Source organism: Rhyacophila brunnea, unplaced genomic scaffold, assembly GCF_057557595.1.
Source record: "Rhyacophila brunnea isolate RB1 unplaced genomic scaffold, BYU_Rbru_1.0 scaffold_15, whole genome shotgun sequence".
Taxonomy (NCBI): domain Eukaryota; kingdom Metazoa; phylum Arthropoda; class Insecta; order Trichoptera; family Rhyacophilidae; genus Rhyacophila; species Rhyacophila brunnea.
The window spans coordinates 18,927,531-18,946,601 of record NW_028232806.1 but is presented as its reverse complement, the minus strand read 5'-3'; the positions used below and the strand labels follow the sequence as shown (position 1 = coordinate 18,946,601).

The 19,071-nt window shown below is 34.5% G+C and overlaps 2 protein-coding genes across 4 annotated transcripts in view; one reads left to right on the top strand and one right to left on the bottom strand.

Moving 5' to 3' along the window:
• mim (missing-in-metastasis) overlaps window positions 1-19,071 on the bottom strand; it is a 352,784-nt gene that overhangs the window by 79,096 nt on the left and 254,617 nt on the right. The window lies entirely within an intron of this gene.
• On the top strand, window positions 1,236-17,380 carry LOC147075005 (phenoloxidase-activating enzyme-like). Its single transcript, XM_085943182.1, has 5 exons — window positions 1,236-1,403; window positions 12,612-12,869; window positions 13,640-14,012; window positions 15,682-15,884; window positions 16,468-17,380. Exons 1-5 carry the CDS (start codon window positions 1,334-1,336, stop codon window positions 16,881-16,883), a joined length of 1,320 nt encoding a protein of 439 aa, XP_085799308.1. The 5' UTR covers window positions 1,236-1,333; the 3' UTR covers window positions 16,884-17,380.

The following is a 19,071-nucleotide window of genomic DNA, read 5'->3' as shown; positions in this document are numbered from 1 at the left end:
CACGTTACTTTAGGGGTGGCGCATTCTAATACGACGCTAAAATAAGGAATAAATGCGAATGATACAATTTTGTGAGTAGATTTCGCCGATGCCGCGTCAAAAGGCTAAATGATTATGTACTTATGTCAGAATTTTAAAGATTTTCTTTGGATGAATTCACTTGAGATGACACACACATAAATAATAAAATGTTATACCTATGAAAAGGTAATGTCTATGAAAAGAAACGTATAAAAATGCCACGCCGAGAAAATGTATTATCTGGGAATAAAGTAAACAAGTGAAAGTTTATACCGAATTCTGATGATGGATTGAGAACCTCAAATAACTATCGATGACACACACAACAGTAAAATTAGTAATGAGTTCCATTCGCACCATTATAATGGAGTTCTACCACGTATAGGTACGTTCACTCAATCAATGTATAATCATGTATGTTTTGAACGGAAATTTAAACGAAAATACGTAATGTTCGAGTAAATGCGCTTTTTCGCGATGTCGAAGAGCCCGGTCTACCTAGTATTATTGTATTATATTTTGTTAACCTTTATTATGTAAACGTGAAACTCGCGTTCTGTCAGAAACAATGGCAGGACGCTCCACATGCGAACCTACTTGAAAACCTTGATTCGGATATTATGTTCCTACGGTAATCTACGACCCAAATGTCACCGATCGTCGATTGAGTCTGGCACGGAACATATGATTTTTTTCTAATTCGGCCACGACTCCACAGACAGATTCAAAGTGACATTGTAGGCGTGAAAATCTGTCTATGTAATTTCAGCATAACTGTAGTTATTATGGATTTAAAAAAATGAGTATTACCTAAATAATTTGAAATTATCTGTATACACATAAAACACACACAAACTTACTCACGCGCGTTTACGCATGACCATAATAGTACTGATAAGATATACTTGTTTTAATCATAAATGAAAAAAACTCATCAGTTAGTTATTGCGATTTCGTCAGATTTTAGGTTAAAGGGAAAAACATATAAAAATATATATCTGAATAATTAGATTGCGTATTTTCCTTCATTACCGAGAATCATCGCAATAATATTCCTCACGGTAAAATTGTATTTGATCGAATAAGATATACTTACACATAATATGAAAAAGTTGACAGCCCTGACTATAAGACAAGGATGTAATCAAAGCATTTATAATTTATATTCGATGCGGTCATAGGTTTACTTGAAACACCAGTGTTTGGTTTGTATTAGTCTTGGCCCATACGCCGGGCAGTACGGTTATTAGGAGAAAAATAGTGTTTGTTTTAGGTAATTTAACAAAAACTGAGTTGTGATATTATTTCTGTCATGATGGGAGGTCAGGGAATACGATGCCTTGCGGTGGCACTGTTCTCGCTATTTGCTTTCGTTTCTGCACGTAAGTATTTAAACAAATACATTGTCAGTAGGTATATGCGTAGCATTGTTTACTTAATTATAATATAATTTATTTTATGCCACGTCACTTGCTAAAAGATGCCATTACCATAAATGTCCAAAAGTTAATTAAACTTAATTGAAGTAGATATCGATAAAATCATTTGAATAATACGTCTTCATGAAAGTGATAAAAAATAAAAATTATTTTGTTTAATATTGAAACTTTAATAATTGAAGTATTTGGTGTACATATTCATCGATATAAGATATAGCTAATGTTTTTTTTAATATACACATGTTTTGATGAGATAGTTTAGGTTTAGAACTAGTAATAGGAAACTGCGTCGAAAAAACAGTACGACATAAAACCATATCAGTTTGTGGCCACAATATTACACAAGATAAAGGTTATAAGTCAAAAAATCATAAGGTGATAAATCATCATAACTAGTATCATTCTTCTCGACTTATCTCATCGTCGATAATAAACCTTGTTAATAAACAAAGGTCCTTGTAATAAACATTGAATAGTATTTGGTATAATAATGTATGACCCAATTTCACATTGTCTTAAATTAGGTATCTCCTCTTATCTTACATCACAAAATTTTAGCAATTTACTCTAGTCAAGCTAGGAGTGTCTGTCTTTTTTATGCATGGTCACTTCATTTTGTTGTTGAGTATTCCTGTATAAACACTTGAAACTGGGGCATTTAATAAACTTCAGTACCAGTGATGGGTGACATTTTTTTCTGGGTGACCAATTTTGTAGCCGCCATCAAATACTCTAAATACTAAACAAAATTAATATAATATAATTAACAGTAATTAGGGAAATATATAACTTTCTCAAACCAAACTCAATCAAAATATTCCACTTATATGAAATTGCGTTGATATAGGGCATAGGCTTTGATTATTTTAACTTTTAACATTTTTTTATGTTACTGCGTAGGCTGTCCTCCACTGATATAATTTTTTTCATAGAATTCTTTATTTATTAACATGGCTTTTTTATTAAGTACTGATATCATTAATAGTTACTGAGATAAGACAATAGCGGAAGGATAATATGTTTTAAATACAGTTAAAACACTATATTATATTATTAACTTTATAATACACTCTATAAAATTATATCGATTTGCGCAAAAGGTATCGTATTAACTACCCCTGAGGTAAGTGGGTAAATCCAAAAACGGATCGGTTTCAATTGAACAACAAAACTAAATAGTGTTATAGTTTTCGTCCGCCATTTCTTATTAGTATTACTCGATGCAGTTTATCATGGTAGGTATTTTAACTAAAATCTTGAGAGACGATTTCGTTTGTACCTCGTCGGAAAATATTGCGATTTGCCATTATCCCAATTTACTTGTTTAAGTTAACACTTTCACATTTCAATATATCATAATTATTATCGATAGGTAAGAACAATTTTGTTATGCATATATTATATATTACATATTTATTTTCCCTAACCACTGATTATATTATCTAGTGGTCATAACTTGGCTAAATTAAAAAGTCATTAGTTTCCTTATCAGACTATAATAATATAAACCAGGAGTCGACAACCTTTTGCCACGAAGGGCGCAATACAATTTTTGAACATAGCCGGGGGTGCATAATATATACATACTTTTCTTTAATGCAGATAACTATTGAAAATCCCAATAGAACTTAAAATATGATATACTTAACCCCGAAAATCACAGCAATGTGCATTAATAATAATATGGAGTTCTATAAATTAAGCACCATATTAATCAATCAATTAATATTTATTTAAGACAAGATACACACATATCGACATAAATCAACATAAAAAATACGTAACTAATATTTCAAGCTTTAAAATAAAAAATACAAATAGGTACTAAAAGGGTTAAACAATAACCAAGATTCAAATTTTCAATATTATTATAAAGTTAAATTGTTAATATGTATTTTAAAATGGGTGTTATTATATTTATAGGTCATAGGTACATATTATATTTATATACATGCTATGCAAAAAAAACACCAATGCGACACATGGCACTGTAAATCTTCAGCTAACTTATTATAGTCAGGTACATAATTATATTTACCTGTCCCCAAGTGAGGGTCTGTGAGTCTTGATCGAAAATTTGATTTCAAGTATTTCACATTAGAAAACAGAGACTCGCAAGAATAAGTCGTAGCACAGTATGAAGATACTTTTTAATGCACATTGCCTTAAATTAGAATTACTATTCTCTTTGACAAAATTCCAAATCATTTTATCATTAGGTATAATGTGCTTTTAATATAGTATCATTTTGTATATTTATTATTTCCAATTCTAGATCTTTGGTGTTACTGATTTCAATATATATTAAAATCTTACTGAGTAGGTAGGTATATCATTTACAGTAATATTAAATGGATTTATAAAAAATCTCACCACTGGTTTTAATAAAACAAATTCCTCAAATCTAGAAGAAAACTCTTCTATGAGAGTATCCATAATCGTTATAAATGATGTACAAATAGAATTTTCTTCTCCCAATTTCTCAATATTATGTTTAAGATTTAGGAAATGTGAAGATGATTTTTTTTATTTTATTATTAATTTAATAAAACGCAATTTTTGTAGTACTTTTTTCACTTTTATTAATTAAATCTGGACCGGTTTCGTCCGCCTCAGAGGGACATTTTCAACTATATAGATATGACTCAAGCTGGACTTTCGAGTGTAATATTTGTCACGGGACCCTTCCTTCATTGAAACATGAATCACAAATTCATTTTTTTCTCGCGGACACAATCAATTTTTTTTGTTCATGAAATTCAACTTGTTAGTGGAATGACAGTATTATAATTTGATGGTATCTTGAGGGCCAAAGACGATTGTTGAGGGCGCATCGAATCTTCTCCGAGGGCGCACTGGCGCCTGCGGGCGTGCGTTGCCGATCCCTGATATAAACAGCACTTCAAACACTGTGTAATTTAGAAAAAAAACCTCATAAGTCATCATAATATTCATAATTCCACATGATTATGATATAATAGGAAATCGATGAGAAAGCCATATACCTATTATTCTTATTCACCACGAGTCATAGATGTAATAAATAATTACATTTTAAAGTTGTTAGTCAATAAATCCAGATGATAGTATTGACCATGCTGTTGGCATACTCAATGGCACATACTAATTAATGTAATATCTTTAAAAATATGCGCATGCTAAAAAGGTTATATTTTTCATTCGTCATTTTTTTGTGGCTTGCTTATAAAACAAAATATAATTTAAATGTTATATTTGTGTTATCAATAACTGGAAAACGGCAAAGTGTAGAAACGGTTGGCATCTGAATATTATTATATTTTATCCACATGCAGATCTTTAAGAGTAGGTATAATTAAGATACTTGGAGACAAAAAAAAACACGTCGCAAAAACGTGTTCTTTATATAACATAAATCATAGAACTACACGTTTATTCTTCTTTTGAATATATTAAATATACTCACAATATTACAAAAAAACGTGTATTCAACACGCCAATAACGAATAGCGAATAGCATAATTATATATATTTAAATAGTATAAATTGAAGATTCCGTAAGACGAAACCGATCTTGGTATGAAAAAAACCGAAAGTCGATATAACATACATCAATCGGGTGATATTTTTTTTAAATGCGTTCTTTTAGGATACCTACCTATAAAATACACATGCCCTCGGATACAGCGTATAATAATAAGTAATAAGCTAATTAAGCTTTATAATTTTATAATGTATAACCACACAATACAAAGATCCAAAATTGATTAAGTCGTATGACACCAGTGGCGCACCCAAGGGGGGGGGGGGGCAAGGGGCCCTGGCACCCCCCAAACATAAAAATTATCAGAATGATTACATTGAAATTGAAAGCCAATAAACTATACCTTGGGCTTAGACAAATAAAAACACGGCAAAAAAATGATTTGTAATTCTCCAGCACCCTTTTTAGTAAAATTTCTTAGATTATAATTTCTAACACAAAAATTTCGAAACACTACCTAATGTCGGGTTTTTTTTTAGAAACCCAATCCCTAATTGAACTGTCAAAAAATTCTCGGTGTCCACCGGAATTCCGGAGTGGTGTAGGTCAAGGCTGTGGAGGGCTGACAGGGCTCTAGCCTGGGGGCCCGGCGTGTCGGGTTGACCAGATAAGTGAGATAAACACACATCATGAATTAACTTTAATAGTAAAAAAAAAGTCACTGTAAGCACGCTAATAATTTACTATACCCTTAATTTGAATTAAAACACAATTTGAAAAACGTCAATGTAGTGTTCCACACTGCCTTTAATCTTGCCGGTAGGTAGGAGGGCCGCCAAATATCCTAGCCTGAGGGCCCGTTTCAGGATGTGGGGGCCATGGCGTAGGTACACCGAGTGCAATAGACAAAATACCGATAAATGAGATATTAGGCTGTGTTGTGTTGAGTAGGTTTGTGTATAAGTTATATGCAATAATGCTTTTTTTGTCTACTTTCAGTTTCAATTAATATTTTGGAATATCAATATTAAAAAACCAAAAATCGACGATAAACATTCGGAAAAAAGAACGAATATACCCACTACAGTTGGTGGTGGTGTAAATCAAAAGAACATTTTTTTCAGTGGAATTCGGCATAAATAGTGTAGCTCTCTAGACCAAGCGGGTAGCACAGTCGATAGTATTTGAGTAATGTTTTAGCATACTAGGCGCACATGTCTAGCATGGTCGCTGTTAGTTACTTCCAATCCGGCAGTCGCTGATAACACGCTCAACGGTTACCGCCACTATGCCTCCAATTTAATAAAAACTAAGAGAAATTGTACAAATATGCCGCCGTGTATTGTGAAAATATGTAAAAATAATTATATGAAGAAGAAAAAGAGCCTATGGGACTAATTTACATTCTCCTCCTTGGACTCCCCCCAATATATAATCCTGAGTGCGCCACTGTTTGACACCATGAAGTCATTGTGGTTTGTGGTTTATTTTTTTATGCTCTAATTTCACTTATGATATTTCCTTCAATAATTAGTAGCTCAAATACTTGGGTAGGTACTCGCAAAAGGTGGCATTAAAAAGCCGATATTAAGTGGTAGAGTTTTTACAACTTTATTTTATCCTCAATACTAAACAAGTGGCCATATTTTAAAGGACAAATCATGTACTGAATAATTTTCCGGCTAAATTTGCCGAGCCTGCTCCATGGCTCTGCTACACAAGGCCTTCGTCAGTTAAAACACCATAGCATTCTTGATTTCATCCGTTCATCTGGAAGAAGCCCTTCCCCGTCCTCTCCGATCTACTAATCAAATACGACGGGCTTTTTCAGATTTTTATCCTCCCTGCGGATTGACAAAAAATCCGCAAGGCAAGGAGAGTGTGCTTTGAATCTATCTATCATGTACTGAATAACGATACGTTAATGCATTTGAAATACATGATCACATAATAGAGGGATACCTATGTTTTTACAACATTCAAATATTCGAGGTTATACAATAGGTCTATCAAACAAAAACAGAACATCTTTAGAACTCTGCATACACTGGCCGATTGACAACCATATTAAAAAATACATTTAATTAATAATATGCCATTACAAAACAATACAATATGTGTATTGACTACCTTTTAACCACAAATAATATAATAATATTACGGATAGTAATTCGCACACTGAGATCTATAGGGTCATAACTGCAAATTAAACCCAAAATTGACTTATGAATGCAGTTCGATAGAAAAAAAAAATCATTTTTAATACTATATGGCATTAACTGCTACTTGGAAGCAGTGGCCTTCTACACAAATTGTGTCCATGGTTATTTTATATTTAAAATTTTAATTTAGAGCTACATAGGCATTATCGTACATGAGGCCCTTTTGCTTAAAAAATATTTCATCTTTGGTACAATATTTATTGTGCTAGACCGCCATATTTTTCAGCAGTCTACTGCAATTAATTCAATTGTAGTTAATTATTTAACGATCAAACTCAAATTACTCAAGATCATGTTATTTGCAGTTATGACCCTATAGATCTCAGTGTGCGGTATCTCCTTTAGAATTTGGAATACTTTGAAGTTTGAGTTACACTGATGGAGATTTATTTTGAACCTTTCTTGAATAACGCAGCAACCAAAAAGTGTGGATCGAATTGAATTGTGTAAATTGAAAAAAATACCTTACTTTTCGTTTGTCTAAGCGTGGTAAAGATATACAATATTATCATAACGGAATTGCTAAATAAAAAGATTTTTGTTTTTGTTTTGCGTGGGTATCAATTTCACAATACACAGTAGGTACCTAAATATTATTGATTTTTTTATTCATTGCATTATACATTTTAGCGACACCGCATCACTTTTGTATGGATAAAAGTGAATGCTAACAGACAACAAAGCATAGTCGTAATATCCTGTTGCACTGTAAATTGGCCGAAAGATTTTTGTCATTTACTTATCTCGGTCGCACATACAAAATCGTGTCGACTGGGACATGGTCATAAACCAAAATCGCCGGCAATGTTGCAACTCTCGTCTGCGCGCACAGGCGTCATGCGGTTAACCGAAACGTATGAAAAAGCTGCATCTGCACATGCGACGATACAACATTTTGTTATTCTACCTGCGGCTAGAGTTGGGGATTTCACGAAATGATGAAATTTTGAATTCTCGAGATTCGGAATTTTCAGAAAAGAATTCTCGAGATATCGGGAAATTAAAAAAAAACCTGTAAAAAATCCTGAAATCAGTGTAAAAACAGACAAATTCCAATATTTTTTTAATTGTGTAAGAAGACAAACAAATAGAAGTAGGAAAACAAAAATATTTCAAAACATTACTTACTAAAATAGAATTTCAAAAAACACAGACTGTTAATCGCTGCGTCTGACAATCTCGTACGCTTTTGAAACACAAAAATCCCTGATGTTGAAAAATTGCGCTCATTTTGAGTCGACGTTGGCTTAATCGTGTTAAATGCCCCAATCAGTCTTTGAATGTTTTGTGTTTTCTGTCCACTTTTTTCATATAGAAAAATCGTTTTTTCAATTAATATTTGATAATAAAGAAAACCTGAATCTCGAGAAAAGATTCTCGAGATCCGGGATTTCCCGAAATGTTAATAATTTAAATTCTCGAGATTCGGGATGAAAAATCTCGAAAAATTCTCGAGAATTGCCGTTGGGAAATTCCCGAAACCCAACTCTACCTGCGGCCCATGTCGAGTGAAATTTGTCACATGCGACAAGCCGATGTTTATGCTTCCAACAATGTCGCACCATCGTGCGGCCGTACATTAAGTTACATGTGTTTTGTGAATGACAACAAAATAAAATAACTTTGGAGTGTTGCAGTCGAGACTGAGTCGAGTTTGTATGTGCAACCGGGCATACATAAAAATAAACACCCATGATACGTGCATTTTTCAATATTTTTCGCACGTCGCAGCGTCGGAGCACAGCAAGAAAAAGCAATAAGAATGTATTTATATTAAAATCTTACGACATTGACATTAATTTGGAAGATGGCTAGTCAATTTGCGAAAAAAGTCGGGTCATAATAATTATCGGAATAAACCTGTTTTGGATCTACAAAATATTATATAGAAACTAGACACATACAAACAAAAATTACACGTTAAAAGCTGTTAAATTAAATTTCCAAAAAAATGTGACGCTTCTCAAATGAAAATAATAATATGTATTGCCTCTGGAGTCAGTTGTAATACAATTATTGATATAATTACATGTAAATGATGTAGATGTCTACAAATTACATTGTTAATGACTTCTACTAAATTGACAATGAAAAACTTCGTATCACTTTTATAAGTTATTATTAACGTAGCTTATAAACGACAGTACAATAATAAAAATATTGATTTATTATATAGAAAATAGTAATTTCTTAGTACGCCAATATTTAATAAGTGTATTGATCTATTAATTGAACTTATATTTACGTGTGCAACATGACAGACACATTATTTTGGCGAAGTTAACTCTTCCAAGCGGCAGTTTTTCATGAAACCTATGAGCGATGGGGCGGTCGCTTCGCCAAACAGTGTGGATATCAATGGATCTTAAAAGTGTAAAACTGAATAAAAAAAACAATTTGTAAACAAATGTTGGCAACATAACAATGTAACTCTCAGTGACGGTATACGGCGTAGACAACATTTTCCCAAGAGGTCTCCAAGCCTGTCAGCACCTAGGAGCGCCGGTTTTAAAAACTGAGATTATCAATATATATTCACCATACCTATAGATAAAGATCACCATGTTAACGAAAACTACTGTTATAAATATCAATCCTTATGTGTGATGAGTACCAAGCAGGGAACATAGAAATAATTATGTTCTGTGGCACCAAATCGTCGCTATAGGATTGGTTTATCGAATATCCGTTTTTGTCGAAATCGACCTTTTAATGCAGAATGATTTTTTGCATCTAAATGGGCCAGAACCATCCTTTTCTTTAAATTACGTTGTAATGAATACAGCATACAATATATACTGTAAAAACAACAATTTAAATACCTCCTTGTATTTATATATAGGATAATGAAATTTGTTTTTTGTCTTCTGAACATTTGACATTTGGTCTATTCGACAAACCAATCGTACAGCGACGAAATGTTAAAATATATTTTATAATGAAATCAATAATATAATCAGGTGATAATATTATTATAATATGATAATTTTAGTTTAAAGTATTATTAGCAGATGCTTAACTCAAAGTACGTTATTCTCAGAGTGAATTATTTCATAGAAGTCATTTTAACGTTAGAAGAATAAGTGTTAATTATCACTATAATAAGCTAGTTTATATTATAGATTGCTTTCGGCGTTTTCCTGTTTCTAGATACTTTTTCAAAACATTTGTGTTCGAATAACTTTTGCTACTTAGGTAGTCACCGATGACTATAATACTGAGGTTCTGATGTTTACTATTAGCTATGTATGTACTAGTTTAAGTTTTAAAGAATCATCCATGAATCAAGGACATCTAGTTTTAAATTGCAAACACTTTCAATCAACTATTATTATGATACGTTGCACATTAATCAGACAACAGCAGAACGCAGTAAGTACTTACTTGAGGAAACTAAGAAAAAACAGCATGCAATGAATACGTAATGCAGGATTTTCCCAATACAAAGTAATTTTGAAAAATAGTGCACTTTGTATGTATGCATGATCGGACGGGCTTCAATGATAAATCAAATTAATTTATATTGTATTCTTTATTCTGTAAAAATCAAAAACTAAAGTGTAGTACTAAACGGTAGTACTAAGCAAATATGGGCAAAAGGAGAAGTTATATGAACAGACTTTAACTAGGAATAATTGTTTGTCGCTAGATCAAGCCACTGGGCCCTGGCACGGTATCACATTGAAAAAACAACTTGCATTTTTGACGCCGCGGGTTGGGTCCCGCGACCTACGGACTTGGTCTTTATACAAAGACGGCCCCTGGTTTATGAACTAGGCCAACGTGGGTGCACATCAAAGGAGGAATATTAAATTGAAGAATGGATATTTTAGCCACCATTATCACTTATTATCCACACTTCCATACTAATACATAAATGTGAAGTGCTTGTCTACGATTTTGAAATATTTACCGGTTGATACCTGAGGACAAAATATAGTTTCTTTATTATTTATATTGTCTATTTGTCTCACTATCCCGTTATAACTCAAAAACTACACGACCAATATTGATGAAGCGTGAATAGCTTAATAGATATCACTGTTAGCAATTTAATAGAGTTTCATCTCGAGTTAGCAGATAAAATTTCTCGAAAATAACACACACAATTTAACAAGAATATGTGAGTTGTCAGACAGTTGCGGAAGAGTGGTGAGTCGCGGTAGTTGTCGATCCCACGGGTTTATTTGGATCTAACAATAAAGAATGTATGGATAAATTACATTCGCATCGAATTAATATATTTCTTCATTCTGCATACTTTGCATACTACATAAGCTGTCTAGTTTTTCACTTATAAACCGCGGGCGATCGCTAAGGCGTCACCGATGAACGAAATAACGTTTATATTGAAACTACTCTAGGTATAATATTATTTTCCGCCACTAGAGTATGCAATGACAGAGAATGAACGATGCAAAGTCATTGAAAACTCGTAATGGCGATACCCACTTGTTGCACATTCGCGTATCGTATCAGTGTAATCTGTAAGGCTTCGGCCACGTAGGCAGGTGCCTTGCTAGGTGGCTACGTGCTAGGTGACATATCCTAGTGAACGAACGCACACTATTCTATCGCAATGGCCACACTGCACGCTTCGCGCCTCAGTAATTGATAGTACGCACGCAACAAGTTCGAATTAGAGACTTTCAAAATTTTAAACTTAAATTCTCTGTGAGAAGTAGCTTTCTGGTTAGTTTTGAGAGTGACATATCGTTGTTGACTTGAGCGCTCCCAAATTTCAAATGAATTTGTACCTAAGCACGTAGTCTGCAATGTGGGAGTAGTGTTTTTAGTAGACAAGCATAGCATCTAGCTCAGGACTAGCGAACCACCTGCCAATGTGGCCGAAGCCTAAACGTTGCACCGTGGTGTGTCAAAATATTGTAATACGCAACGGGTTCGATCGACTGTCGGTCGGTTTTCGTCGTGTAGTATGGATAATGTGTTATTACGGGCACTAGAGCAAAGTGTCCTCGAGATGATACGATAGCCGGCTCTCACATCGTCTCGCCTAAAACATGTCAAATACCACGATGTGATGTCATTGTTATTCAACAGAAACAACAAAACAGACGTTGTCAAATGGAGCTCCGCAGATTGGTCGAATGCAACCTGTTTCGTTTAAAAAAAAAACATGTAATCGACAAGTTGCATCCAGTCTCGGGCTCCGAGCCGAAGGGTCGAAGTCACGTACGAATTGGTCATTCCTACACCGACTATTTCGAAGGCTACGCGGGACTGTCGCTAGGTAGATGTGCGCGGTATTCACAAGCAACACTGAATCTCAGTTCTCGGAAGGTTTCTTCGGCACACGAGACGAGTTTTGATGTGAGAGCCGGCATATGCGTATTTGCAACCAGTGGATACCGGCATTTACGTTTGCAAAACCGGTCGTTGGGCGGAGTAGAACAGCTGAAATTGTAGCAAAGGTTGTGACTAACAGTTAATTCATGTTCTTTCCAGAAAACTACTGCAACACTCCATCTGGAAACACCGGCCAGTGCGTCGTAATCAACAATTGTGAGTCGCTCCTTCAAATTCTGCAGAATCGGAACAGATCACCTGACGATACGCAGCTGTTGAGGAGTTCGCAATGTGGGTCTGAAGGAAGGCTACCTAAGGTCTGCTGCCCATCAGCTGCTCGTCCCGCCAACGGGGGATGTGCGACAGGACGTTGCGTCAACGTCAGACAATGTCCAGCTCTGGCGAGTTTACTACAAGGTATTAATTATCTCTATTTACGTGCCCATTGCTAATAATAGAGGCGAAAAAGACTGTTTTAACGACAAAATCGAAGTAAATATATAGGTATGTGAATAACATATTATTATCTTATTAACTGTGCTTGGAAGAATTTCATTTGAAAAGATTATATTATTAGATACTATTAATTCGACGGTTGTCTCTTGTCATACTAAATACTCGAGTGACATATCTAAATACTTGAAAAGTAAATGGAAATGCCAACTATTAAAACTACATTATGAATGCTGCGGTCTTATGCTGGGCTCTTTTCAATAAATCAGAGATACAATTTATAGCTAACTTTTAATTTAATATACCTATTTAATATTTTCTTATATTGACGATTTTCATCACTGTATCATGCCACGGTATGCAGGATGAATATGTTTGTTGATGTTTTCTTCCAAAATATAAATGTATATGGCGAGCCGACCAAGGTGAAACGTTAAGTTCAGTGGCTCGTATTTAATGCTTTGAATACATGATGTACTAAAACAGCCGGCGATTTCTGTCTCGTTATTGCTGAAAATTCTATCACTGCGTAAGCGTAGCGATTTACGCGGTTGACCGGCTGACAATCAAAGCAAACTATCTTATCCACCTTGTCAAGTAATTGTCTGTACCTGTATTAAGTACTAAATCGTGGAATTGGAAGCGGGCACAGCAGTCGACCGAAAGTTTTTTTATCACGAATTATCGAAAATTGATGTAAAAGATTTCACTTAAAAAACACTTTCATTTCTCAGGACCTAGGACACCGGACGTGATTCAAACTCTCCGAAACGCAGCCTGTAACGGCGCCGAACCATCCAGCGTGTGCTGCGCAGAAACTGCACAGCCTACGCCAGCTCCTCCGACACTGAACGAACAAGTCGACCCAGGTTTGGCGGATCGTCTGCTGCCGGGAAAGGGTCTTTGCGGATTGGAAGAATTCGAGAATAAGATCATAGGCGGAAATGTGACGGGATTAGATCAATACCCGTGGATGGGCCTGGTTGAATACCGCACAAAGAGGGGAACCATATCTCCCGCCTGCGGAGCAACTCTCATTTCGACGAGATACATTATAACGGCTGGACACTGTGTGTTGGGAGCAGTCCTAACACAAGTCGGAACACCGTGAGTACTTATAAATCAGTAAATAAAGAAGTATATAATGAAAACGGAATAATATCATGCATATCGATAGGTCACACGTTTGGTAAAGCCAATATAAAAATAAATAATCTTGTTTCCCCGTGCACGCCTAGCCTAAGCACCATCTTATTGAAGAAGGCCGTAAATGTAGACGTGTATTGAAAAAATAAACAAAATTGTGTAAATAAATAATGAATGGCACAAATAAGAAAATCTAGTATTTATAAGTACCTAAACCTAAGACCGGTAAGTAAATACATCTAGGAAAAAAAACAATATAAATACTTAACTAAAAATATATTTAAATAATTAAATACTTTATTAACGATTTTGTGCGACTACCTTTTGCCTTCTTTCATGGAATTTGATAATATTTATCTTTTTCGGCAAACAACAATTCCATGAATGATTTAATATCCTCACCAGCAGTAAAGATTTTGCCATTCAAGGAGTTTGTAAAAAACCGAAACAAATGGTAACCTCGTGATGCCAAGTCTAACGAATATGGAGGTCACATCCCATCCAAGCTGTATTTTTCTAGGAGTGACCAAACTCGTATAATATTGTGGTCTGGTATTATCAGTTGTCATGGCGAAATACATCACCTTTACAATTCACCAGCTTTGGATGCTTCTGTTTGTTGGTATCATTTAGTTTTTATCCAGAAGACGCCAGCTCAGTCCGAATTAACGATTTGGTTCAATGAAACTAGCTTATAATACACAATATTTTGCCATGCGTTTGCAGTGTTTTTTTCCTATTACGAAAATGTTCATTTTAATGTTCCATTTTGAAATCGATGACACTATTTATTGTCAATGAAATCAAGGATTTTTTTTTCTACAACTTGAACTGACAGCAGTAAAATTGCTTAATTGCACAATTTGGGGTGTAGAATGCACTTTTAATATTTCAAGACATGTAAATAATAATGTGAATCCAAAAAACGCAACTGTTTTTTGGCCCACCTAATATATAAATACTTAGCTAAATTAGCTACTTCTTCATCGCCAAAAATAGAGATAACCTGGCGACCTCGGATAAGTCAAACAGAAGTCATATTTTTGTTAATTTACACATTATTCAACTGACTATTATATTTTATACACACTAATAAAACAAAATACATTGGGTATTTACATGAAAAACTAATCAATGCGGAGCATTCCCATTGCATGAAGACAAAATACAAATGCCAAAGAATACGAATAGCGTAATTAGATTAACTTACAATAAAATTAATGTGATTTTCTACCTGGGCGTTAAGGTGATGTTTCACTTCTACTGTGTACAACTATTTAATCTAAAAAAGTAAAAATAAGGCATGTCCAGTTTTGTACGTTTTGAGAAATCGTAAAGGCGTAATTGACATAGGAGTATTATGACGTATTCGAATGATACATTCTATTCTAAAATACCCTATTCGGACGTACAACATTTTTGTATGTTATTATATAAATTTAATGTACGATGCATACAATGTAGGCGTATTGTGTATAATAACTCAATTTAAATATAATACTAACACTATTTGTGCACTAACCCATAGATATAACTCCTCGAGACGGCAAAATGACTATATTTACAGAATACAGAAAGCAGAAGAAGTGATGATTACTTATGTCGTAAAATGTGTTATTGTTATTTGCAGAGTGAGTGTCCGTCTAGGAGAGTTTGACAAGCGGCAAGGCAAAGATTGTCTCCCGTTGTACGGAGGCCGAGAAGAATGCAATGACGATCCGTTGAGCATAACCATCGAGCAGATTATCGCCCATCCAGACTACAAACCGGTGGGAGGTGGAAATAAGAACGACATCGCGATGATCAGGCTAGCCAGTGACGCTCCTTATTCAAGTAAGTTGGTCAACATATCTTCCGACACCACCATAATGCAATTTTTTATTGGATGAACAATCCGATGTGGACCTTGCCCGCCTCGCAAAGAGGTTTTTTATGTCAGCCACTTGATCAACTTAATAGGTCCATGGCCTGTGTTATTTGCGGTATTCAAACCCGAGACCGACTGACTTCAACCAAGGTAAAGTGGTCGCTAATATAAACGGAAGTTAAAATAATAAAACACATACCTAGTTGTTGATAAATTATTATTATCGGCGTATCGGTATAATATAACATTGGTGAATCCGATCAATACGGGTTCGTCCGTGTATAAATATTTTTCAAACAAACGTTTTCCAAATTATAGATATATGTTAAAAATTACATTATTATTTACTTATAAATTAATATATTATTTATAAATTCAACCACAATACATGGGTAGCTTTGCTTTCAGGTATAGACATAGACACCTAAAGTGTCATTCCTAATAATATGTTTACTAAAATAATCAATACTTCGTGGGCCATCGAGCCAACTGAGAACGATTGACGATTTCTAAAAAAGATATATTAAGATGATAATTAACCATTTCCAGATTTCATCCGCCCAATCTGCCTGCCTGCCGACGACATATCACAGCGACGGTCCAGCGAGCCAATAGACCTTCTGGTAGCGGGATGGGGAACTACGGAGTCAGGTGCCAACAGCAATGTCAAGCTTCATCTTTTGGTCCCACTGGTGAGCCTTGCGCAGTGCCAAATCCCATACAACGCACAAAGACTGAGAGCATCGCTGTGGGAGAAGCAGCTCTGTGCTGGCGGCGAGAGCGGAAAGGACTCGTGCCGTGGAGACTCTGGCGGGCCTCTGATGGCCCAAGAAGCGGACACACATTATGAACTTCACGGAGTCGTGAGCTTTGGACCAACCCCGTGCGCTCTCGCCAACGTTCCTGGAGTTTACACCAAGGTCTTCGCGTACCTTCCGTGGATTCGCAGTGTTATCAGAGAATAAATTCCGATTCAGCCAGTTGCGTACAATGTGTTACAGATTTAATAATATATTTCAATCATTTTCATAAACTTGCTACCTCATAAGAATATATTTGAATATTATTACAAATGACACAAAATATTTAAAATTTAGATGTCTTGCCACACCATAGATTTAATTATATAAAATTCAAATGAGGAAACCATGTTTTCAAAAATGGCACTGCTGGAACTCTAAACCTTTCGACTAATGAATATACCTACATATTTGAAAATTGGGAAGATGTTTTTTTTTGTATACGTGTGACGACGGTTTTTTTTAAAACTTGAGAAAATTAAATAACTTAACTACCTACCTACTCAAATTTACTTTTAAGAACAAAATAATATTATGGTAATTTACAAATGTGTTCAGAAGCAATAATCGAAAATATGAAAAGAAATCAATTTGTTTATTAGGTACATGTGTTTTTTTTATTCATTTTTGTGTATAAAGAAATAAAAAACCTTTTATGATTTTTTTACGTTTTTGCAATATTAAAAAAATATTTCCCATTAAATGGAACGCATCAAAGCAGCCATATCTATCCTATTTCCAGCACCAAACAGGGTTGATAACAGTTTTAAACCATACGTTCGATCCCGCAGACCGTGAGACGTGAGATCGTAAAAAAAAATCATCTATTTTTTTTAAATACCTACTTATATTGTAGTCCAATGAAATTGGTAACCCAAAATATCCGCTTTTCCAATAATTATCTACTTAATACTATTCACAAACACTTGAAAATTTAAACACCTATCTGTAGTCAAAACAAAAAATATTACACGCATTTTTTTAAAATATCTGCTATCATTGGTAATTGGTAGGTACTTGGTGATATTTGTGTTATCGACCGTCGATTAAAATTATTATTATTTCATAATAATTATAAAATAACATCGGTGTGCCTATTAGTATTCTGCACGACTTCAAACCTGGTGTATGTTATAATACCTACTAGCATTTTATTGAACATAAAAAATGACAGATTTTTTAAAATGATGTTACCTATAAAAATTAATAATTAATAATTACACTATGGCTGTACCTACAACATTTTCTTGTATTGACATGATATAGGTATTATGAACCTACGTTTAAAAAATCAATGTTATGATTTGTGAGTAGATATCGTGAGCGACGAAAGTTTGATGACTATGACGTTTGCACCAGTGTTTTACAAGAAAATTTCTACTAAATACATACACCACTATTGTAATTCTTTATACCAGAAACATCCTATATCACAGGTTCCCAACCTTTTTCGGGTGGCGACCCCTCTTTATAAAAGCCATGTGACCAGGCATCGTCACATTTGGGTATGAATGATACATACCACACCAGAACTGTGTGAGCGATTTCGGGGTCGCGACCCATAGGTTGGGAACCCGTGTCCTATATAGATATTTGAAGGCAACATTTTTATCAAATTTACCAATAATTTAATAATATTCATTATCGGTTTTATCTGTTTCAATGAGACATTTCCAAATAATACAATCTATACTATTTCATTAAATATTTCTGACCACGTTATCAACTGAAAGGCCTTTGCCTATTTTCTGGATCCGCATGTATTATCAGTGCCAAATTTACCCTTGAAGGGGGCCTAGGCCCTAGGCTATTACAATATTATGGCATATATATATATATATATATATATACACACATATTCTATAGAGCAGGGTTTCCCAAACTATGTTCCGCTGAACCTGAATAGGTGTTCCGCGACAATTTGGAAAGGTTTTATACACTTTTGCAATATTTTCTGAAAACTAGTAAGGACGATTCCTGGGTTCGGAATCAATTTTCCGTGACAGCTAAACCAGTAGGATTAAGCGCAAGTGGCTATGAAAATCTTATTGACTTAATTAGTGACTCTGATTTGAAGATCGGCCTTTAAATGATTTCTGGGCGAGTTTGTCAAAAGAGTACCTACCCCAATTTTTAAAAACAAGCTATTATTGTTTTAATGGCCCCTACAAGGGGGGGGGGGGCTGCTTCAATAGTTTTAAAAAAAGTCGCTTGCGGCGCTATTATACTTTATGACTATTAACATTTGTTAATTTTAAATTATATAATTGAACAACGTAATTTTTGATTATTGCGTATTGATAGGTAACTCGACAACTCCATGATGAAAGTACATGGATTAAAAATAGAAAAA

Excerpts from the sequence above, each read along its gene's own strand:
- LOC147075005 (XM_085943182.1), top strand. The coding sequence starts at position 1,334 with ATGATGGGAGGTCAGGGAATACGATGCCTTGCGGTGGCACTGTTCTCG. Across the intron at positions 1,404-12,611 it reads ATTTGCTTTCGTTTCTGCAC|AAAACTACTGCAACACTCCA; the intron begins GTAAGTATTTAA and ends TGTTCTTTCCAG. Across the intron at positions 15,885-16,467 it reads CAGTGACGCTCCTTATTCAA|ATTTCATCCGCCCAATCTGC; the intron begins GTAAGTTGGTCA and ends AACCATTTCCAG.